Genomic DNA, 24,023 nt, shown 5'->3' on the forward strand with positions numbered 1-24,023 from the left:
GGCTAGGAGGAGGACAAGGTGACTGCTGGAGAATGTAAGGTTTCTCTGGGGAAAGATGTCCACGAATATATTAAAAATCATTGATGTGTATATATTTTGAAGTGCGTGGAAGTAATATCTCAATTAAGCCGCTACAGATAAACTTGAACATTCAGATGCTTGAGCATGTTTATTAGTTCATTTTATCCACGTGAACGCCGACAGTGCTCTCCAGCCTGGATGGTTAATCGTTAGTTGAACTCAGGCAAAATCCAGGCGTTTTCTAGTGTCCTCTGAGAAGCAGATTTTTCCTAACGAAGTTAACAGGAGTGTAAGGGAACACACCACTAAAGAATCAGGCTGTTCACACGCCCACTGATACGCGCACACACCCTAACTCATACCTATAGATGTGTATGTGCATATGTTAAACAAAATTGATGTTTGCTTTCTGCTTACAGGCTGTTCTTTTCTATTAAGGAAAGCAGTACAGGGCCTGCTGCTACTTTTGTGCCATTAGCCTTATCTGAGCTAACGTATGCACTTGGAAGGCACTGCATTAGAAAAAAAAAAAGTTCCAAGTAGGCATTTGTCGCTGTTAGGCTACAACGTGGAATGCCCGCCTCCCATGTCACAATGTATAGGTTCATCCTTTAGTTTTCCTTCTGATTCCAGCTCATCAGGAAGACCTGAACTACTGAGGTCTCCTGAGTCAAGCGTGGCCAAACCCTGGCGCTTATAGACATTTGGAGAATGAAGAAACAGATTAAATCAAATAAATCAATCTCTCTGAAATAAACTGATTAAGTAGATACATATTTTTGAACATACTCAGTCGAACTTCAGACTCAAGCTGATATTGCTATCATTCAGTCACATTTTATCCAGTGTCCTGGGATATGCCAACAGCATCCTGTTTGTTTGCTTCTAGCTTCCTAGTGAGGATCCAGAGATTTTTGAGGTCTCGTCCAAGTGCCTGTCTATCCTGGTTCAGCTGTACGGAGGGGAGAACCCGGACAGCCTCTCTCCCGAGAACGCGGAGCGTTTCGCCGTGTTGCTGTCATCCAAAGAGGACCCGAAGGACCAGAAACTTCTGCTGAGGATCCTCAGGAGGCTGGTGAGTGTGCGCCGACCACACTGGGGTGTGCTGCCAGCGGCAGTGGCCGCCGCAAGGGCCGAGAGCCGTCAGTAGCTCCCGGCTGCTGATTCACGGTCCAGAAAAAATCTCAGGAGCTGTACACCAGCTCCCAGGTCACACTGCTTATAGCCCGTACGCCAGCATAGAACCACATTTTTGCTCTGAAGCGTTTGAAGGTAGGTTTGAGACACAGTGTCTTCGCCCCTCTTAGCACACCAATGTGTATTTCCTTCCACACGAAACAAAACCAAGATACTAACTGCGCAAGTCAACACTGGGAAATCTCACGTTGACATAATCCCTTTACCACTCGCTCGTCTCTGTTCCAATCCTGGCAAGCTATCCCAATAATTTTGATGGCTTTTTGTTCTCTGAGGTGTGAGAAGCAGATGGGATGGTGTGTTTAAATTTGGAATGGTCTTGCAACCTGTCTTTGTCTTTCACAACATTTTAAAAACACAGGCTGGGGGCTTTGTAGCCTGTCGCTCAGCTTGGGTCTGGAGTTTCTTCAGAACTTGTTCCGTGAATACCCAAAAAGTCGTATTAGTCCTTCTCAATCCACTGTGCATCTAGGATTTTGTGACATCTGTTTTGCCATGTTCAGTTCACGTAGTTTAGTCTCTTGGTTTTATGAATGTGTTGTTGTTATCTTAAGCTTTTAATGCTTGCGCAGTGAAGATGTCTAGCTTCCAGCACTTCACAAACTCCCTGCCTTCTGCTCAAGACTCGCCCTCCTGTCTCACGTATTGGGCTTCATTTTGTTTTAAAACTATGCGCCGCTGACGTCTGTTTGAAAGGGATGTTGGAGAATGGACTTAAATTCTTCCCACTAAGTATTCTGCAGACTTTGAAAGCCATGAATTACGGAGTCTAGTGGCAAAGTCACTTTAGGTTATGGTCCTGTCTGCTCTCTGCTGTCTCCCAGTTGTCCATCTGTGCCAACACGTCTATTGCCTCTTGTCAAGTGAGGGCTGAGGCGTGTTGTAGAGTCATGGTGAGGACAACTCATTGTGCTGATGTATTGGGGAGACAGTTGTAATGAGTGACTCGGCTGAATATATGTAACAGGTGATGGCTGGAAGGGTGAAAGATTTGCCCTGCCCACTGCTGTCTAACACTGTTGTGCAGCCGTGTTCCTCAGCCCCCAAAATAAGCCTCACTGTCCCAGCGGACTCCTTCCCTGAGTGACAGGATGAGGACCACACAATCTAGGCCAAGGATCTGGGGGACAGTGCGCCAGCCTGGTGCCAGACGACAGAGACCTAACAGCAGGGCAGCTGTCTCCGTTTGGTCTGCCACCTGTCGAGTCCTTCAGCACCTCCCTTTGTGGAGGGGAGGGCCTCTCAGCTGTTGCAGTGGAGATGAAGCATGTTACTGACAGGAAGCTAAGTGATCCTGGAGGTAAGTAGCAGAATCTCATCATTACAGGTGATGCTCAAGAGGACAGGACAAGCTTGGTAGAAGGAGACAGAAACAGGTTAACACTGGTCTGATATCGGATAGGACCAATTTGAGGGAGAGCCTCCATCTCTTGGAACTCATGGGCTGCGGCTCCAGGGAGCAGCTGGCTGTGGGACGTTACCCTGTCTGCCCCTCTGTGCCCCAACCACCTTCTCCACCCTGCTCCCACCCCCTCCCCCTGCCCAGGCTGTGTCACTTGTTGTACTCCATTTATGAAGCTTTTTAACTTCCACATGTAACTAAGAATACAGAATTTGTCTGAGCCTGACTTATTTCACTTAACATAAGGTGCCCACTGCTTGCCACCTACATTGCTACAAGTGGCAGGATCTCCTCACTTCTGTGACTGCACACTGTTCCAGTGTGTGTGTGTGTGTGTACATATCTACACACACAGCTCGTTTCCTTGGTCCATTCATGCCTTGATGGATGCCTAGATGGATTCTGTGTCTTTGCTATTGTGATTGCTGCAGTAATGAAAGTGTGAGGGCAAGTGTCTCTCATACTGGTTTCAGTTCCAGTGGATGTATTTCTAAGAATGGTACCCCTAGATCCTGCAGTAGTTCCGTTTCTAAATTTTTGAGAAATCATTATACTGTTCTCCATCATGGTTGCACTAATTTATATCCCTGCCAGTGATATCTTACAGTTCTCTTTCTCCACATTCTCAGCAACATTTTTTATTTTGTATATTTTTGATAATAACCGTTCTAGCCATTCTAGGTGGGATGAGATGATATCTCCTTGAAGTTTTGATTTGCATCTCCCTGATGGTTATGATGCTGCTGATATTTTTCATATTCTTGCTGGGCATTTGTGTACTTTGTTTTGAAAAATATCTGTTCAGGTTATTTGCACAGTTTATTGGAATATTTGCTCTTGCTTTTGAGTCATTTTAGATTCTGAAAGTTAATTCATTACTGGGTGAATAATCTGCAACTATTTTGTTCTGTCTAGTTTCTAGACAAGGATCTAGTTTCATTCTTCCACACATGACCATCCAGGTTTCTCAGTGCCATCTGTTGAACACTTTCTCCCAGCATGTGTTCTTGTTTCAGTTATCAAAAATCAGTTGACTGGGCCTAGCACAATAGCTCAGTGGCTAAATCCTTGCCTTGCATGCACTGGGATCCCATGTGGGCACTGGTTCACATCCCAGCTGCTCTACTTTCCTTCCAGCTCCCTGCTTGTGGCCTGGGAAAGCAGTTGAGGACGGCCCAAGGCCTTGGGATCCTGCACCTGCATGCTAGACCCAAAGGCTCTTGGCTTTGGACCAGCTCTGACTGTTGTGGCCACTTGGAAAGTGAATCAGTGGGGGGAAGATCTTTCTCTCTGTATCTCCTTCTCTCTGTAAATCTGACTTTCCAATAAAATAAATAGATCTTTTTAAAAAATCAGTTGACTTGGGCTCGGCAGCATGGCCTGGTGGCTAAGGTCCTCGCCTTGATCCCATGTGGCCGCTGGTTCTAATCCCGGCAGCTCCACTTCCTCTCTATCTCTCCTCCTCTCGGTATATCTGACTTTGTAATAAAAATAAAATAAATCTTTAAAAAAAAACAAAAAAAACAAAACAAATCAATTGACTATAAATGTGTGTATTTATTTTTGGGATACTGTTCTGTTGTGTTTGTGTTCTGGGATACTGTTGTGTTGATCTGTACATCTGTTTTTATGTGAGTGTCATGCTGTTTTGGTGCTTGTAGCTTCATTATATTTTCAAGTCACATAGTGTGATACGTTCAGCTTTGATCTTTCTTAATAGGGATATTTTGGCCATTCCAAGTTTTTGTAGTTTATCTGAGTTTTCTGGTTGCTTTATCATGTAGGGCATGCCTGGAATCTATAGATCACTTCAATTACTGCAGACTTCAACAGCATGAATTTCTCCAATTCATGAACATGAGATGTCTTTCTATTTTCCATGTGTGCACTCTTCAATTTCTTTTATCAGTGGATTATGATTTTCACTGCAGAGATCAAGCTCTTCCTTACTTAAATTTTATTCCAAGGTTTTTTTTTTTTGAGGGAGACAATAGCTATTGTGACTTAAATTGACTTTATTGTAGCAATTTCATTCTTGGTGTATAAGAAGGTACCGGTTTTTAGGTTTTCAATTTGTACATAGATATGTGCATACACACATGTACAATATACAAGGTATTTTAAATGTGTAACATTTAAATTGCTAATAAAATTGCAAAATTGCTTTTTAAAAAAGAAGCTATTTTGTACATTAATTTTATATCCTGTAACTGTTGTTTTCATTTGTTTGTTTTTCACTATTCGTCTTTAGGTGTTTCTACATTTAACTCATACCGTCGACAGGCAGATTGTTCCACTTCCTCTTATCTTGTTTGCCTGCCCTTTGTTTCTTGATCTTGCCCTTTTACTCTAAAACCCCCAATACTAGATTGATCAGAGTGATGGAAAGGGACAGCTTTCTGAGGTCCTTGTTCTTAGAGGAAATGCCTTCAGCTTTGCCCCCATTTAGCTTGATGTAAGTTGTGGGTTTATCCCTTTGTCGGGGAGAACATTTCCTTCCATGCCTAGTTTGTTTGGTGTTTTCTTCATGAAGGAGTGTTGAGTTTTGTTTAATCCTTCTCAGGCTTCTGTCAATGTGGCTGTCGGGTTTTATCCTTCATTCTGTTGATGCCATGTACTCTGTGGATGGATTATTGTATGTTTAACCAGCCTAGCACGCCTAGAATAAATACCAGTTATTCGTGATGAGTGCTATTTTTTGTGTGTTGTTACAATCACTTGCTTAGTGTTTGTTTGAGAATTTTTACATTCATATTTATTGTGGGGAGTGGTCTGTAATTTTCCTTCTCTCTCTCTTTCTACTTTTAGTATCAGGGTGACTCTAACCTCGAACAGTATTGCAATGGCTGCCTTCCTGTCCTTATCTTGGAATAATTTGTAAAAAAAAAAAAACAAAAAAAAAAAAACAAAAAATTTGTGGTAGTTCTTATTTAAAGGTTTTGTAAAATTCATCTTAAAAACATCTGGTCTCAGCATTGTCTAAGGGAGACTGGTATTACTGACTCAGTTTCAGCAAGTGTGGTTGACAGGTTCAGGCTTTCTTTATCACTCAACCTTGGTTTGTTATGTACGTGCAGTTAGCTGTTCGTTAGGCTTCCAAGTTGTTGGTGTGTGCCTACCCACAGTGGTCCAGCAGGACCCTTTGTATATCTTTGGTGTCAGTTTTAATGTCTGCTTTTTCATTTCTGATGTTACTCTTTCAGTTCTATTTTTGTTTTCTCCCAATAGTTGAGATGGCCAGTGCTTTGTCAGTAGTGCTTACCTGGCTCTTCATTTCATGGATTTTTTGTATTTTTTACATCTCTATTTCAATATTTTCTTTTTTATATAAAAAAAGATTGTTTAATTTTATTTGAAAGACAAAGACAAAGCAAGTTGTTCCCTGAAAATAAATGAAGTCAGGAGCTTACGCAGGTGGGAGGTACTCGGGGACTGCTGGTTCCCAGGCTGCACATCCCTACGAAACTCAGTCGGCATTGGACCAGTGTGTTGATGTGGCTGCACTGAGCCGTCATTGAACTGGTCTGTTGATGTGGGCTGCACGAAGTCGGCATTGGACTGGTCTGTTGATGTGGGCTGCAGGCATCTTCACCCTGGCCCAAGCACATGCTCCTCTCTCATTTATTTATGTCCTTTATCTTTGTTTCTTGCCTTCTACCAATTTTGTGTAATTTGTTCTTGCTTTTCTGGTTCCTTCAGTTGTGTCATTATGTTTTTCATTTGAAGTCTTCCTATTTTTTTTTCTTAAAAAAAAAACCCAATATGTTTATTTTTATTTGAAAGGCAGAGTTAGAGAAGAAAAAAACAGCAAGGGAGATAATCCATCCATTGCTTCACTCCCCAAATGTGACAGTCTAAAGTCAGGATCCTGGAGCTTTGGCAAGGTCTACCACGTGGGTGCAGGGGCCCAAGGACTTGGTCCATCCTCTGCTGCTTTTCCAGGCCATGAGCATGGAGTTGGCTCAAAGCAGAGCAGTTGGGCCTTGGAGCGATGCCCATTTGGGATGCTGAAGTCATAGTCACAGGCTTAGCCTTTTATGCCACTGTGCTGTCCCCAGTCTTTCGATTCTCCTAATGTAGACATTCACTGTGCTAACACTTGCCACTTGGTATTGCTTTTGCATCCCAAGGATGTATCAGTGGTCCTGTCCACCTGTCTGTGGAGCAGCGGGACAGTGGGCGGAGCTGTCTGGCTGCTTTCTGGGGCCAAGAGTGCATTGGTGCTACCACCTGTTTGCTTTTAAAATGGCAGAACTGTATCTACCTTTTCTCTATGAGTTTGAGTATTCTGGGTACCTCAGATCAGTGGGATCATATGACATTTGTCCTTTTGTGTCTGGCTTGTTTCATTTAACATGACATCTGCAAGGTTCACCATGTTGTAGCAAGTGTCCAATTTTACTTTCTTTCTAAGACTGAGTCGCGTCTCATTGCATACATCTGCCATCTCATAAATCTGCTCATCTCACTGGTGGACATGCAGGTTTTTCCACATTTCTGTTTTTCCTCTTACTTCCCTCTTGGTTATCAGGACTGACTCATGAGTTGTTCTCCCCAGTGTGTCGTAATCCCCTGATGTCTCAGCTGAGAATCCCTACTGGATGTCAACTGCAGCTTTTGGCATGCTCTTGTCATATTTTGAAAATCGTTTTCATCATAAGATGACACCCCAAACATATCTTTTACCATTTCCCTGTGCTGACTCTGAAATTGGTCTGCCATTTCTCCAAGGGATCATGGAACCTTTCTTGTGTTCTATTTAAAAAGCAAGATGCAAAGTGGACTTTGGCCTAATGGTTAAGGAGGCCTGTATCCCAGATGAGAGTTTGGGAGTCCAATTCCCAGCTCTGATCCACATTTCACCTTCCTGCTAATGTAGACATTGGGAAGAAGCGATTGATAGCCTGAGCAGTTGGGTCCCTGGCACCCATGTGGCTGCAGCCCAGCCCATCCCTGGCACACATGTGGCTGCAGCCCATCCCATCCCTGGTACCCATGTGGCTGCAGCCCGGCCCATCCATGGCTGGTGCAGACATTTGATGAATGAAGCAAGTGTGGAGGGGAGGTGTCTGTGTCTCTTTCTCTATTCTTTTCTCCCTCTGCCTTTCTAATCATCATCATCCCAACAAGATACCAAAATACTCTGGGTTGAAATGACACCAACTCTTCATTTGCTTAACAGCAAAAGCAGCCAGTCTGAAGAGCCTGAATATGAAGGTATTTCAAAATCTTCATGAAATAAGGATGTAAATTTATTTGGGTGCAGAAAACAGTGAAATCCATGCATGAACTTTTTTTTAAAGTTTTTTTTGAAAGATTTATTTATTTTATTACAAAGTCAGATATACAAAGAGGAAGAGAGACAGAGAGGAAGATCTTCCGTCCGATGATTCACTCCCCAAGTGAGCCGCAACGGCCGGTGCGCGCCAGTCCGATGCCGGGAACCAAGAACCTCTTCCGGGTCTCCCATGTGGGTGCAGGGTCCCAAAGCCTTGGGCCGTCCTTGACTGCTTTCCCAGGCCACAAGCAGGGAGCTGGATGGGAAAGTAGAGCCCTGGGAACAGAACTGGCGCCCACATGGGACCCCAGGGCGTCCAAGGCGAGGACCTCAGCCGCTAGGCCACGCCGCCAGGCTCCATGCATGAACTTTTAAAAGACCCATCTCCTAGTCACTGTGACCCCCTTGCTGGCTCTAATTTAGCTTGTTGAGGAATGCCTATGATGTTTGCAGATCAACCAACCAACATCTTCTGAAAGCTCTCCCAGTTACCCTGGGTCAGTCCAAAGCAGAGCTTGCAGAGGCTCCAGTGAGCTCAGCTGTGACCTTGAACCTGCCTATTCCAGAAGCTCAGCTCTTTTCAATCCGAGTACTGCATTTAGTACATTTGGAAGGAGACAGCTACAAGTTACCTGGTGAACAGTATGACACCAGCACACAGCTCCACGCCGATCCAGTCATGCTCTCCATCCTTAACACTGGGGCTTCCATTGTCTTCTCACTGTCAACTGGTTTTCTGCTTTCACATTAGCAGTAACTGTATTCCAGTGTGGTGATGGGCTCTTGTTGTTTGCCGTCACTTCAGTGTGTTGTGTGAAGTTGTGAGAGATGACCATCGAGTGTTGATTACTGCCATATGCTAGTTCTTGGGTTAAGGGCTCCTGGTGTATCATCTATAGTGGTCAGCCACCATCAAGGCTACAGCCAGACATGGCAGAAGTGGCTGGTGGCAGGCTGGACCTGACTGTCCCTAACCCATCCTCCTTCTAAGGAACTGGCCACCTTGTTGCTGCTCTGCCTGGGACTCATCTGGATTCTGCAGGCAGATCTCTAGCTGCATTTGACTGAACTTTGATCTAGACAGCCCCTGAGAGAGTCATTCTTTTATTCATGGGAAAAAAATAAGTAATAGATGGAGTTGTTATTATGTGTGAAGCATTGCACTGGGGCTGCTAAAACAGTGAGGTGTGATCTCCCTGCTGTCTGCTCTCAAGACTCTAGCCAGAGAAAGGGAAATACCCAGCTTCATTGCCAAGCAGCATGCAGCCAGGGCTCCAGTGTCCAATGGAGGAGCCAGCCAAATCAGCCAGGAGAGATTCCTCCTGATAGGAAGCTGGGAGGGATGTGACATTTCAACCGCGTGTGGAGGGATGTGTTGGTATCCCATGCCCTGAGCAGGAAGGAGTCCATCATGAGTAAAAGCCGAGAAATCCACAGAGCTGCATAGGGAAGATACAGAAACAGGCCAGGAAAGACCAGGGCTTTGCAACGTTTTGGAGTTTGGGCATGGTTGTTGGGATCATAGTTTTCCAGCCCCAAAGATAAAAGGGTGATGGCAGGATCTGCCCTGAATTCCAGTTCTCCAGGCAATCAGTGCTTTGTGACTGTCTCCTTATTAGATAAAATATCAGACTGTGTTACTGGAATTAGGTCAGTCTGGCCCCCACATGGTGAGCCCTATGGGAAGGGAGGTCAGACGGAGGGGCCTGGGAGGGCAGTCAGTGCATGTCTGAAGCTCCAGCCTTCTCCACAGCCCCACTGCCAAGTTGCCAAGGGACAGCTGAGGTTGGAACTGCAGCTGGATGGAGGACAGGGTCGTGAACCACGTGGGAGATGCTGGGAAGGATGTCCCATGACTTTGAGGAGACTTGCTTTTCTCCCTCTCGGCTCCCTGGGCCAGGAGAACCAGATTCCACAGAGGAACAGAACCAGGCTGGATGTCTGGATGCATTACCTCATACCAGCAGTGGATTGAGAAGGCCTGGTAATTAATGGGATCTCTTTTTAAAAAATAAACACACACACACACACAGAGGCACACCTTTATTTACTTAATTAAAAGGCTGAGTTATGGAGACAGAATTTATTTTCCATACTCTGATTTACACCCCAAGTGGGTACAACAGTCAGAGTTGGGCCAGGCCAAAGCCAGAAGCTCAGAATTGCACCAGCTCTCCCACAAGGTTGGTAGGGTCCCCACATGCTTGAGCCCTATAATGCTGCTTTCCCAGGTGCATTGTCAGGGGAGCTGGAGAAGAAGTGGAGTAGCTGGGACTCGAACTAGTGCTTTTATAGAATGCCATTATTGAAAGTGACAGTTTAACGTGCTGCACTACAACATTGCCAGCCCCAAATGGGTTCTCTTGGTTTTAAAAGAAGCTAAGGAGGGAAGGACAAGCCACTTGAGGGCCCACCTCAGAGGACACTGCCTCTGTGGCCCCCTCCTAATGGGCATGCATGTCAAGCTGGTGGAGCCATACTTTTTCAGCCTTAGTGAAAGAGAGCTCTTTTGTCTCAGATTGCGTGAGTGTGTGTGGATTCCGAGAAGTCGACCCCAAACTATGCTCAGCCCCACGGTGCGCCAGGTTGTGAGTCTGCCAGTGACTGGTAACCCGTGGTGATTGGAAAGTCAGCATGGAGGGTAGTAAGGTGGTAGACCCCTCCCTGTCGTTCACCAAGCAACAGGCCCTGAGTTCGTAACGATGTTCTGCTAGGTCCAGAATCTCCACTGATTGATAAATTGGATTTTTACTTCTGCCAACAGAGTTGGACTGTGTCTTGCCCCTGGGACACTCAAGTCTGTGTAAGTATCCGGAGAATGTTGGGGAATCCTAATGATTTAATTATCTGTTGTAATTTACCAGGAAGTTAGGGATATTTTATAATGATACCTTGTGCTTCAGCTCTAAAAATGTAATGGAAATCTTTTTAAGTGTCTCCCAAGTTTGCCCAGCCCTTAAACTTGTTTTCAAAGGGAGTTTTCTCATCGTGCGGATTGTAGATAAACTCCCTGTGTTGTAATTAAAGTTAGCTCACTCTGACACTCAAAATAGTGCCCAAGCATGGGCCTCCAACAGCCCGTTCTATGCTTTAAATTGGCTTCCATGAATACCACTGACTGTGCTATGAGAACAGGAAATCAAGCCATACAGTGGTGATTATAATATACCATTACCTTCCCTCCCATCTATCTGGTGGGGTGGGGGTGAGTATGAGTTGGGATAAATCCCAGAAGACAATCAGTATTTAAGGTGTCTTACAATAACAGTAACCATTCCTTGGAGACACTTTACCTGATGACCTTGTTGTGGGTTTTGGGAAGTGACTTACCCAATTAGAGGTGTGTGTGTACATGCATATGTGTGCACATACCTTTCAAATAAACAAAGATACATAAAAAGATTTTTTTTAATTTTTTTAAAAGATTTATTCAGTTTATTACAAAGTCAGATATGTATAGAGGAGGAGAGACAGAGAGGAAGATCTTCCATCCGATGATTCACTCCCCAAGTGAGCCGCAACGGCCGGTGCGCGCCGATCCGATGCCGGGAACCAGGAACCTCTTCCAGGTCTCCCACGCGGGTGCAGTGTCCCAAAGCCTTGGGCCATCCTCGACTGCTTTCCCAGGCCACAAGCAGGGAGCTGGGTGGGAAGTGGAGCCGCCGGGAACAGAACCGGCGCCCATATGGGATCCCGGGGCTTTCAAGGTGAGGACTTTAGCCGCTAGGCCACGCCGCTGGGTCCGATACATAAAAAGTTTTAAGAGTTCCCAGGCCCGGCATAGTAGCCTAGTGGCTAACGTCCTCACCTTGCATGCACTGGGATCCCATATAAGTACTAGTTTGTGTCCCACTTCTCTGCTTCCCATCTAGCTCCTTGCTTATGGCCTGGGAAAGCACTGGAGGACGGCCCAAAGCCTTGGGACCCTGTACCCATGTGGGAGACTCAGAAGAAGCTCTGGGCTCCTTGATTTGGATTGAGTCAACTCTGGCCATTGCAGCCACTTGGGGAGCGAACCAGCAGTTGGAAAATCTCTCTGTAAATCTCTATTTCCAATAAAATAAAATAAATAAATCTTTAAAACAAAAAAAAATAGGGTTCCCAAGAAAGTTGTTTCCTAGCACCCAGGCATACCCCACTGGTTGCCACATTGGATGTAGATATGCCCCTGATTGGCACGTATGGTCTGTCGAGTTCATTTGGGAAATTGGCACGAGTTTCGCTGTAGTTTCCCAGCCCACAGAAGCAGAGTCAGAGTCTAGAGTTTGTATGGAATATTCCCCAAGGAGACACTGAGGAGATTTTTAACAAAACAGATAAGATAAGGAAAGTCCACTGCTTCGCATCCCATTCAGCCTTGTCCCTCTCAAGACTCAGACCGCAGGAAGCATTGTGCACGGGGGAGCCTGAGGGCATCAGTGGGTGTTTAATTTGGGGGTCCCCGAGGACGTGCCTGGGACAAGGCTGGCTCCTTGGAAGCTGCCTCTAACTGCATCTCAGCCCCCCAACACTGCCATCAGCTCTGCCTGCCCTCTCCACCTGCAGGCCACTTCCTGTCTGGGCTGGCTGCCTTCTCCCTCTCCTCCTCAGCCTGATGTCTGCAAGCCCCCAAGGAGGCACCGGTCCACTGCTGTTTCAACTTCTTTTTTCCTTTCCGAGTCCCGCTCCCTTCTCCATAAAACCTTCTCGTTCAGGTTCCCGTCACCTCCTTTTTTGTTGTTGTTATAAAAGATGTTAGAACCACAGGAAGGTTGCAATAGGAGTACAGTGAACACCTGGGCCATCATGAATGTTGTCAGAATTGGGGTCACTTTATCACATTTCTGCGAGTGTGTGTGTGTGTGTGTATGCACGCGCACGCCTTCCCAGTTGTGTAGAAGAGTGCCTGTCCTGACCCATTGGCCTCAAATACCAGCATCATCATCACATCTCAGAAGGTGATCAGTTTTGTAATATTACTAAAATTCAGTTCATATTTGATTCTTCATAGTTGTCAAAATGACTTATTTATATTTGAGTCAAAGCTCATGTACTAAATTTAATTAGTTTTTGTGGGTTTTTTTTTTTTTCTGGTCAATCTGGAAGAATCTGACATTTTTTTCCGCTATGAAGTTGGCTTTTGGGAAAAGTCTGTTGGTTGTCTGAGAATGTTCGACATTTTGAAGTCATATGAATGGCAGGGCCCTTTTGTCATGACGGTTCAGGTCAGAGTACCGCACTGGCAGTGGCTCCTCGGACTGTGCTGCCTTGGGAGCCAAGTGATGCCAGCTAGCCCATGTGGGTGATGCCAGCCTTGGTTTTCAGGTACAGGGGTGTCTCTCCACTCTGCAGTGGAGCAGTTGCACCTTGCAGACATGCACTGGACTTTGTTCCAATGTCGCTATCCCTGACAAAGAATTTAATAGCTATTAAAAAAAAATGAGATGGTGTTCATGGAGTAAAGAAATGGTTAATTGTTGAACTTGAAGGGGACAACATGTGAAATGTGGAAAAGACTAGTCTGCAAAGATTTCATCCCTCAGAAAGAGAAGATGCCAGGATACAGCTTCCTTCCATAATGATAACTTGCGGAGAGTCAACACAATTTAAGTTGTTAGAAATTAAGAGTCCCTGGAAGTTGCTTTATGTTCTGTAGCCTCCTCACAGCCCAGAGGGACAAGACAGAGCAAAAACAAAAACAAAGGGAAAATGCTTACCATGAAGGACCTTTCATTTGTTGAACCTTTGGCTAGCCCCACTTACAGAGAGGTGTTAGCTGGCTTAGCTTGCAGCATGTATAATTTACTGCGGTATTTCCTTGCGGGTTGGTAATCATTTTGACCCTCTTCCATTTCATCCTGCAGCTTTTACCATACAGAATCCTGTACATTCTCTTGCTGGCTTGGGGTTTTTTTAATGACATGGTTTTAGAAGAACAGTTCTTAAATTAGTGAGCAATCAAAGCCTGTGGAGTATTAGGATGAACATCTTTGAAAGCTACATGCTGTGGTTGCAAACAGCAGGGACAGATGTTTCTGGGGCTCTTCCCAGGTGACCGCTCAAGCCAACTTTCTAAATTCTATTCTTGAATTTTAAATACTGTTTCTTTATGTGTTCTATATTCATTTTAAGAAATAAATTTCATGGACCTGCAACGATGGCTTAGTGGCCAAATCTTCCTTTTGCCCATGCTGGGATTCCATATGGGTGCCAATTTGTGTTCTGGCTGGCTGCTCCACTTCCCATCCAGCTTCCTGCTTATTGCCTGGGAAAGCAGTGGAGGATGGCCCAAGTCCTTGGAACCTTGCACCCGCGTGGGAGACCTGAAAGAAGCTCCTGGCTCTTGACTTTGGATTGGCTCATCTCTGGTCATTGTAGCCATTTGGGGAGTGAGCCTGCAGATGGAAGATCTTTCTGTCTGTCCTTCTCTCTCTAAATCTGCCTTTCTAATAAAAATAAAAAGAAGAAAGAAATGGATTTCATGTAACTGAAAGAAATACTGATTTCTGCATTGTATGGATGGGACTGTATTTCTTTCCTTAAAATAACTGTTTCTGAATAGGCTGTGTATAAAGCAGAGAATCAGAGCTGGCTTTGGCATTCTAGTCTTTAAATAGCTATGAAAAGGGCAAACATGAGGTGCAGTGTTAAGATGCTGCTGTGGATGCTTGTATGCCATGTCGGAATGCCTGGGTTATAGGCAAGGATTTCAAAACTCTTTTGCACCCAATTGAACTTAACTTTCATTTCCCTTTTCCATGTGCTTTTAGAAGGATCTTCAGACTTTTTTTTAAATAATAAAATCACAAAAGAGGTGGAAAAAAGGTTAGAAAGATAGGGAGTAAAGGCAGACATTTCTAATTTATAGATAATGTGACCAATTAAAACAGCATCAGAGTAGAGACCTGAAAGAAAGTGACAGATGCAGTCAGGTGAGAACTTCAAGGGAACAACAGTTGCCAAGATCATGAGAAACTGTGTGTCGAGTGCCAGATGTGGGGAAGAGGACCAGCTCATGGGGGATGGAGGGAGCCAAGGAACTGAGTGTTCCTGAAGGATCCCTCCTGTGGCTGCTGGATGCTGTTACCGTAATGATGAGACCAGGCAGAGATCTGGGGGACAGGGTGTGGGTGGCCCAGTGACCCAGGGATGTGAGTAGGCTAGGCAAGACAGGGTGGATGTGAGAAGCAGGTGCATGCCTGCAGCCTTGCAAGAATTCTTGGACACAATGTTGCCCACAGAGTGCTGGTGTGCCCCTCACTCCCTGCCTGTGGGTGGCAGCAGAGGGCAGGCATGCCCTGAGCCTGTGCGCCCCTCCTGAGCCCTGCCAGGAAGGTCTGCACACAGGTACTTCCCCTGTGTGCCTGGAAACTCTACCACTGGGTTAGGCTCTGGCCAGTCATTTCCATGTGATCAAAACTGCAGGATGGCATGTTGTAACATCCTTCGTATTTAACCTTCCCAAGTTCGTGATAAACATGGATCTTTTCTTGTTTTGTTGATTCCCCATTGTTCCTCCAAGTCACTGTTCTGTTTTTGGGTAGCCTGAGCTGTCCTGATGTTTCTCTCCATGAGCTGTTAATGATCGTGTTTTGTCTGTCTGTCTGTCTGTCTGTCAGGCCCTTACCTCCGCAATAATTGGTGCTAAATCCATGAAATCCCACATTTTTACAATATTTTTTGTGTAACCTCATGAGAGCAAGTCAGCTACCCATCAGCTCATCAGCAATCTTCCTTGGTCTCCAAAGGGGGCTTATGTTTCCCAAGTGAGTCCCAAGTTCTTGGGGATGTGGGTAGGTGTCACAAGGAATATTAAAGACATAATCACTGTTAAGCATCACCAACCTGTGACCCCACGTGAGCGTAGTTTCTGGTCCAGAATTTATCATTCTCATGAGCATCAGAATATGTGGGCCTCCTAATCTCTGTCCGTAGGCTTTTGCTTTGACTTACAAACAGGTGTATTTTGACTTGCTGGGTTACTGGGTTAGGCTGAGCACACCATTATGCTCCCCTCCTGTTACCTCTGTGCTAGAAGGTCTTAGAGTGCCAGAAACTAGGCGTGTGCTGCAGTGAGACCCAAGCCTGTTGATGGTGTGGACAGCTGAGCCAACACGTTGAACCACTTCCCCAGTGAGACACAAGAAAGGGTTGTTGAGATCTGCTGCAACTGTTTCCTACTCCTGGACTTCGCTTTTTCTAACACTGTTTCTAGAGGAAGTGTTTTCAAAGTGTTCCTAAAAATTACTTCCTGTGGTATCTTGCTTTTTAGTCTCAGTCGACAGCATGGTGCTCCTTGAAGCAAATAATGATTGGGTCTCATATTTCAAATTACCCCTGCCTTCCTTTCTGATTTACACACAGAATGTATTTATTCCTTCTTCAGAAACAAGCCTCGTGACCCACACAGTGTGTGATGTGGAGGTGAGAGAGAGGAGAATGAGAAGATGTCCCCTATTCTGGTTCACTCCCCCAACAGTCCCCCTGCCAAACGCCTACAATCTGGCTGGGCCAGGCCGGAAGTATGGGCTGAGAACTCAGGCCAGGTCTTCCGTGTGGGTGGCAGCGACCCAAGGACTTGCGCCGTCACCTTGGGATCGGGTGAAGCCAGGACTTGCATCCTGGTACTTCAACGTGGGGTGCTTCAACATGGAGTTCAGGTGTCCCTAGCTGTATCGTCACCGTTATCCCAGCCAGTCCCTCCTCTACTGTTACGTACTGACATTAGATACTTTCTTTCCCTGAAACTATATAAATTTCATTTGTTAGATCTCTGTAGTGTTTAAATACTATGAAAGTTTTGATGCGATGTCACTTGATTTTTCTTTCTTCAATTCTTTCCGTATTTTGTCAAGAAAATATGGCTGCTTATAAACTCCACATGGGCCTTTTGTGTAATGGGTATGAACAGGTTTTAATGAAATTTGAGAGTGTCTCCAGAGATCACAGATACAGGGGTGTTTAACGTTGTGGTGTTGCTTAGCAACCTGAAAGTCATTACATTTCTGGACTCTGTAATAAGGTGATACACTTCGCTTTGCCAGTCCCTGATGAAAATGTAATGGAAATAATCCCTTTCTAAAGGTTGCACTCTATGAGTGGGCACTATATATATTTTTTTTTTCTGGGCAGGTTTTAATTCACTTCACAAATTATTGTTCTCTGAATGTTACCCATGACAGAATGAAATATATTCCTAGACAGTCCTCTTAGAAGGAAGGCCAGCTTTTCTAAAATAAGAGTTGTAAATACTACAGAAACTGTTAACACACAGCAGTGTGCCCTCATCATGTTGAGAAGAAAGTTGGATTTGTTAGTTGACCACAAACAAATACAAGAAAGTCGGCTTCTTCCCACTTGCTTTTTCCTAGCTAGGCACTTGCAGTTATTTGACAAGCTTTACAGGTGCAATGAAACCGTATTCTTTAGATGAGAAGGAGTCATGCCACTCTAGATGAATGAAAAGTTTGACATAGGTACTATTTTGGGGAGATAGTCTTATAACCTTTAAAGCAGTAGTTTTAGTTACAGAAGGAATGCACAGTTTGTATGTAAGTAGCAACCTTGCTCATTATGGAAGTAGAAATAGCCAAAGTTTCCGTCCGTTGGTAAGCAGAGTAAGTAAACTCTGATAGATCCATGCAACAGACCATGCCATCGTGAAAAGGAGTGAGCGGTGCTTCATGCTACAACCAAGGGTGGCCCTTGAAGTCACGCTCAAAACAATGCACGCTGTTCGGTTAATTTCTGAAAAGCCCAGATTAGTGATGCATGGCGCTGACAGAGCTGCGGGAAGGTCATGGCTGCTCTGTCACTAGGGGATGGAGAGTGGGATGAAGGCAACCCACCTAGAGGTTGGTGCTTCTAAACCCAGCTGTGCTGGGGCTGCCCACGTGTGGATGTCTGGGAAGCCACCGGAATTGTGCAGACCGTGCAGTGTCCTCACACAGGCATGTGCATTAGTACACGCATATACAAGTGTCAGCAGATTTGTTTTTATTGAGATTTTAAATCACAGTGGTTTTAAAAAAAAATTTAGGTGCTTACATAGCTCATCTCCCAAAATCTTGAAATGGTCAAACTCAGTGGTAAGTGGAAAAGCATAGTCTCACTGAAAACAGGAGAGGACTTGAGTAATAGCAGCCCATTGGAGAAACTTCTGGAAGATAGAGCTGGTTGACTGGGAAGAGATTGAGTGTAAGGGGCTTCGGAGCACCTCAGGAGGGAGCAGGTATGGGGAGACACTCAGGGGAGGGAACGTAGAGACCCCAGCCTGCCTCCCCCTGGGAGGTTCTGCTGTCTGCAGCTTGTTATCGGTTTCTCGTGGCTGGGCACCAGAGAAAGAGTTCTGTGTCGGGTCTTGCCATCCGCCAGAGCCACTGCTCTTCTCGAGTGTGCTCTAGGCCTTTCATCCCTCCTCTTCCTCCTCCTTCTCCTCCTCCTCTGAAATCCTCACCCACTAGTCACTCACCCCAGGGCCCAGGCTGCCCTCACTAGGAACAGAGACCCCCACACTCCCACACCCCAGGGAAACCAAAGCCAAGATGTTCAGGCCCTAAGACAGTTCTTTAGGCAGCCAGGACTCACATGGGTAGACCCGGCCACTTTCCTTCCCACTCAGCCTGGGCAGCCACTGGACACAAACCACTTGGACAAACTCGTTTACCAGAGATGCCATGCATTTCCACTGGAGTGAGTCTCCCCAGAACTTCTCTAGAAGTGAACTGCACGCTGCTAACGCCGTTGGCCTTGCACATCCCCAAGGACTCTGCCACAGGAAGCCCTGACACCCAGTGCCATTGTGACCCTGCCTCCTTTCTGCATTGGTGGCTGTACCCTGTGCATGCATGTGACGTCCTGCTAGCCTCATACACCCATGTGTGTGATGCAGCACATCACCCTCTGCTGAGATAAACAGTGAATCTCCAGCTGGGTCCTGGGCCATCCACCTTGCAATGTGGAGTGTATAATTTGAATGAACTTGGCCTATGTCCTTAATCAAGAGGATTAGTGGTTGATTTTATGTTAGCCTATTTGCTTCAGAATGACATTAGAAAGAAATTGTCTTAGAAGTGAGTGGAAACATAGCCATCACACAGTGAAAGAACTCATTCAACCATGATGGTGAAGAACAAGGCATGAGGGCTAGGCAGCCCTGGCTTCAAGTCTTGCTACTTTTATTTAGTCAACAGTGGGACAAAGGATCTACCTTTGCTGGCTCTTTGCTTTTCTATTCTAAAACGATGTAGTGATGTTTGTACTACAAGTTCAATGTTACAGTGTGAGCAGTGTGTTTAGGATGTGCTGGGAGCATGGCTGCTTGAAAATGGTACCTGCTGGGGTGGGCATTATCCTCAACACCCACATCGCTGACTTTGATTCTGTTTAAAACTTGAGTTGTCTTATCTCCCAGATTTAAGGAGATTTTAAAAGGTTCATAGAGAAATGGAATTTGTTGAGTTTATTCTGTTAAAAAAATTGAAATCCATGCATAATCTTTTTTTGCAATATACAATTTTTCATGGCTTTTTGGAAGATCTCCCTTCCGTAAGTTACCTTCTGCCCACATCACTGTGGGCCCTAGTCCCTGAAGAGTGCTGGTTGGTGATTTGAAGGCCGTGTGGAATGTGTTTGACCAGTGTTGGATCAGGGTTCAAGATCACACAGGCTGCCGTGGATTACCAGGTAGGTTTGTTGCCGCCCCCTTTCTGTGAAATGAGGCAGTGCTTCCGGTGTACTGTGATGTAAAGGGACACTCATTCATGGCAAGCTCTCTCTGGTGCCTCAGCTCAGGTGTTCCAAACATGATCTTGAGATGATCCAGGAAGCTAAGAGCCCTGGCAGGTTCAGAGCCCAGCGAACAGTGAAGGTGCTGGAGGAGTGGGGGAATGGAGAGGCTCCTGTGTACAGGACATTCCTAGCCCCTGCTTCCCCGCCTGTACCCCCATTTCCCCACATCTCTCCTTGGGTGCTCCTTTGAAATGCAGACTCTCAGGCCCCACCCATGCCTGGGAGTCAGGGTCTGCCTTTAACATATCGCATCCCCTACCAGACCCTGCCTCTCCCAGGTTATTCACATTTCAGTCCTTAAAAAAGTACTGCTCTGGAGGTTGCCTCTGAGAGTCCCAGAATGGGAGATATATAGAAGCTATTAATGGGGAAAAAAAGAGCTGAGGGTTTGAGAGAGTCACCTTTCAAAATCTCGCCCTTTCCCCAGTCAGTGATTTCAGTGATATTTGCTGGAAGCAAGTGGGGGTGGGGGCCCAGACTGTAATGTATTTATTTCTAGAAGGGATGCTAGTGTCCACTGTCGAACAGCTCATTTATTTTAATCCTTGAGGTGAAAATGATCATGGCATTAAAGAGGGGCATATCTGTTGACAATCTTCTGTCTCTAGTTCATTTAGTAAAGGATTTGAATATGGAGAGACTTGGAGCAGTGCAGGAAGAGAACGATCCGGGGCAACAAGCGATTTAGTTAAGCCCATGAAACACATGGGCCCAAAGCAGGAGACTTTTCTTAGTTGTTCAAGAGGTAATATCCACCTGTTCATGAATTAATGTGCAGCTAACATGTGCAAGGGACCCAGCATAGGGCCTGGAGGAGGTCAGCTGGACTAGCCTTGTGGCCAGAGCATAAGTCCAATGGTCAAGGCCAGGAATGGTGTGTGAGCTGAATCAAGAGCCGAGACTCCAGCATAGGCTTAAGCCTTCATTCTGTCACCACCTGTTGTCATCATCCTGAGAGCGGAATGCTACTCTGCCTGTGAGAACCAGAGGAGGCGGTTTTGCAAAGTCTGTCTTACATAGGGCTTGGCACAGAAGATACCATCCACGGGGTGCTTCCAAAAGTTCACAGGGAAACAGCATTTCCAGATAAATTTGGTTTGGGTTTAAAGAGCTGTGAGAAAGCCATGCAGTTGTTATCATGCTGAGAGTTCTCCGGGAGCTCTTGGAAACCCTGGCTTAGGTGCACGTGCGTGCAGGTACATATTTTGGAAATGCTGCCTGTCTTCGCGCATGCCCTGGTCCCAGGTGTATGCCCCTACTGGATTCCACACTTGGATGCCTGTTATTTGCTCAGCACAGGCCCTTTACCTTATGTTCATGTACCCTGTTCCTGTGAGTGGTTTGCACCTTCCCAGGTGGCAGGGTTCAGGCTGGGTGAAGTGGAATGTACACTGCATAAGGCATGTATTTTTACAGCTTGCCTCTGCAAGCCGGCCTCACTGCAGAGAGCAGCAGGGAAGCAGGCTGGGCCTGCAGCTTCCTTCCCAGCACAGGGGATGTTCCTGCGGCCTGCTGCTCCTAGACCAGGCCCAGGAGAGCGCAGAGCAGCCAACAGAGCTGCTCATGACTTATGCATGAGGATAGGTGATCCCATCTGGCCTCCTTCAAGGTCCTGACCCTTCCCGGGCCCTTCCCGCTGCCAACACGTAATCCGTAGCCCCTGGGGACCCTGAGGCCTGTTGCCAATTACTGTGGGCATCTCTGCGGGGCCCCTGGGGAGCGCCTTGTGCCTTGTTAGGCTTAATTGCATGGCCACCAAGAGCTGGGGCTCTGGTGCGGTCTCATCAGTGGCTCCGGGGCATCCTGGGGATGGGGCACGGGGCTTGAGGAGCCCGCTGCTGTGTTGTGCACTGGCTTGCTGCCTCCATTACCACTACAAAGGCCGGCATGGTCGCATTGGGGCTGCCGCTGCAGCAGATGATATGGGAGGCCGTGTCACTGCACACATGATTTCCAGGAACAGTGCAGCCAGAACAGGCTCCGCTTTCTCCATGCCTGGCTCTCCCAGACCTCCGAGTCCATGTGAAGCCAGAGGGTTCTCTGCTGCCTGGTGCAGCTCTCACAGGTATTGTAACCAGGTGCTGATCAGGTGACTCCATGCACCAGAGAGTAGTTTTCTTCTGTTCTCTTTATTTGATAGGCAGATTTACCAAAAGGAAAGACAGAAAGAGAGAGCCTCCATCCAATGGTTCATTCCCCCAAAAGGCCATAACAGCCAGAACTGAGCCGATCCAAAGCCAAGGGCTTCTTCCAGGTCTGCCATGTGGATGCAGGGACCCAAGGACTTGGGCCACCTTTAACTGCTATCTCAGGCCATAAGCCAGGAGATTAATCAGAACTAGCACCCCTATAAGATGCTAGCACCACAGGAAGAGGCTTAACTTACTATTCCAGGGCACTAGCCTTAAAATTGTCATTTTGACCATTGACTTTGACAGAAAAGCAGTGGTATTGCCTGATATGTAGGGGCTGGCAAATCCATCAAATCTAAATTTATGGCTTTGCCACTTAAAATCTTTTGAAGTGTGTCCATCTTTGTCGTCTTTCTCAGCAGACAACTTTCCTTGCCGTGCTAAAAGATTCCTTGCCTTGCTCAAAGATTCGATATGAGACGTCTTGAGCTCCCTCCATGTTTGACACATCCCCCTTGGCTGTTCTTTTTACATGTAGCACCTGACTTGTGAGCTGTGGCCTCTGCCTCTGCCTCACTGCAGGGCTTCTGAACACAGATGGAGCCTGACAGTCAGCAGCTTGCTGTTCCTTGCCCTGGTGGGCTCAAGGCACACCCATGGCTCCTCCTGGCCAAGCGCCAGCCTACCATCTCCGAGCAGCTTCGTGCTGCTCAGAGAACTCGGGACGGTAAGGTGGGCCTTGTCTAAGTGGCTCTTGCACTCTAGCCCATGGTGTTTGCATATCCAGCCCAGCCTGGATACATTTGCTCTTGGTTCAGCACACCAGGTATTCCTGGGCCCCAGGGCCTGTGTGTGCTCTTCTTGGCAGATTCTCTCTCGTATGATGCCCACGTGGATTTCTCTCTTCATTCCTTTAGTGTCTGCTCAAATGTCGCCCAGAGGAATCGTCCCCAACCCGTCTGCAGAAATGGGGGCTCCTTTCTCTGCGCCCTCCGTCTCCTGGGCTGGCCTGTGTTTTCTCTTTACAGTTAACTGACTTATGGGTTTTCTCCTTGTTTTAAAAATGTGTTCATTTGCTTGAAAGATGGAGCAACAGAGAGAGTCAAAGAGTTAGGCAGAGAGAGAAAGAGATCATTTGATGAAACTTGTACCTACTGGTTAACTCCTCCAGATGCTTCAGCAGCCAAGGCTGAGTCAGGCTAAAGCCCACAGCCAAGAACTTCATTCTGGTTTCCAGTGTGGGTAGGTGGCAGAGGCCCAAGCCTTAGCCTAGCATCCGGTGTCCTCCCAGGTGCGTTAGAAGGAGGCTGGATCAGAAGCAGGGCAGCTGATTTACAGACACCGCTCTTCTATGGGATGCCTGCATTGCACATGGCAGCCTAGCCTTCTGTGCCACAATACTGGCCACCTGCTTTGTATTATTTGTTCCTCTGAGACATAAGCGTTTCGAGGACAAGGGGTTTGTCCATTTTTATGCTTGGGGTTATGTCTCTGGTGTCTAGAATTGCACAGGGTATGTAGTTTGTTTAAATAAATGGATGAGTTTTATAAATCATGCGCCTGCTCCTGCCTGCTGGACCCAGCTCACAGTTGCCTCTCCTTCATAGGTGGCGGGAGCTTGCACACTTGGCCATTTGCTGCTGCCTTTCCCAGGCCATTGGCCAGGCGCTGAATCAGAAGCAGAGCCCACTCCCATATGGGATGCTGGTAGTGCAGGCAGTGGCTTTCCTCACTGTGCCACAAAGGTGGCCCTGGGAGTGTTTATTTTATTAGCACAATCAAATCTTCATGTTCTGATTGTGCAGGTATCAGAGTCTTTAGGGATGAGTATTCAGGCATTAGAAATGACTCAGATAGCAGTGATTCCTGGAGGAAGAGTGCCTGCTGTGGACACTGGCTCACACTGCCTCTTGGCACTGGCTGTATTGCATGGGGGTTTACATGTGGTTCATCTGCAGCGAAGAAGAAGAACGTAGTTTTGAGATGCCACCACATCTGCTTGCCTCTGGATGATGACGTCAGAAAGGAGTAATCGGTGTCTGAGGCTGCAGAGACAGGACGGCGTCCAGGGCACAGGCAGTAGAGGACGCATGCCTGACAGTGGCGTGCACTCGGGCTGGGCAGCTTCTGTTCTCTTGTGCTCGTCCACTGAGTCCCGATGACTGTCACCCGTCGGTCTCAGAGCTCGGACTCGATAGGTTTTGAGTGAGCTTTTCTGTAGAAA

General features: G+C 46.5%; 1 protein-coding gene across 2 annotated transcripts in view; it reads left to right on the forward strand.

The window, feature by feature from the left end:
- The window catches only part of ULK4 (unc-51 like kinase 4), a 328,855-nt gene that overhangs the window by 246,985 nt on the left and 57,847 nt on the right, over positions 1-24,023 (forward strand). For both annotated transcript variants that reach the window (XM_058678919.1, XM_058678920.1), the window contains exon 34: positions 911-1,096. In XM_058678919.1, the coding sequence (XP_058534902.1) occupies positions 911-1,096 (186 nt within the window). The remainder of the gene's footprint in view (positions 1-910; positions 1,097-24,023) is intronic.

The sequence above is a fragment of the Ochotona princeps genome, chromosome 21 (assembly GCF_030435755.1).
Source record: "Ochotona princeps isolate mOchPri1 chromosome 21, mOchPri1.hap1, whole genome shotgun sequence".
Classification (NCBI taxonomy): domain Eukaryota; kingdom Metazoa; phylum Chordata; class Mammalia; order Lagomorpha; family Ochotonidae; genus Ochotona; species Ochotona princeps.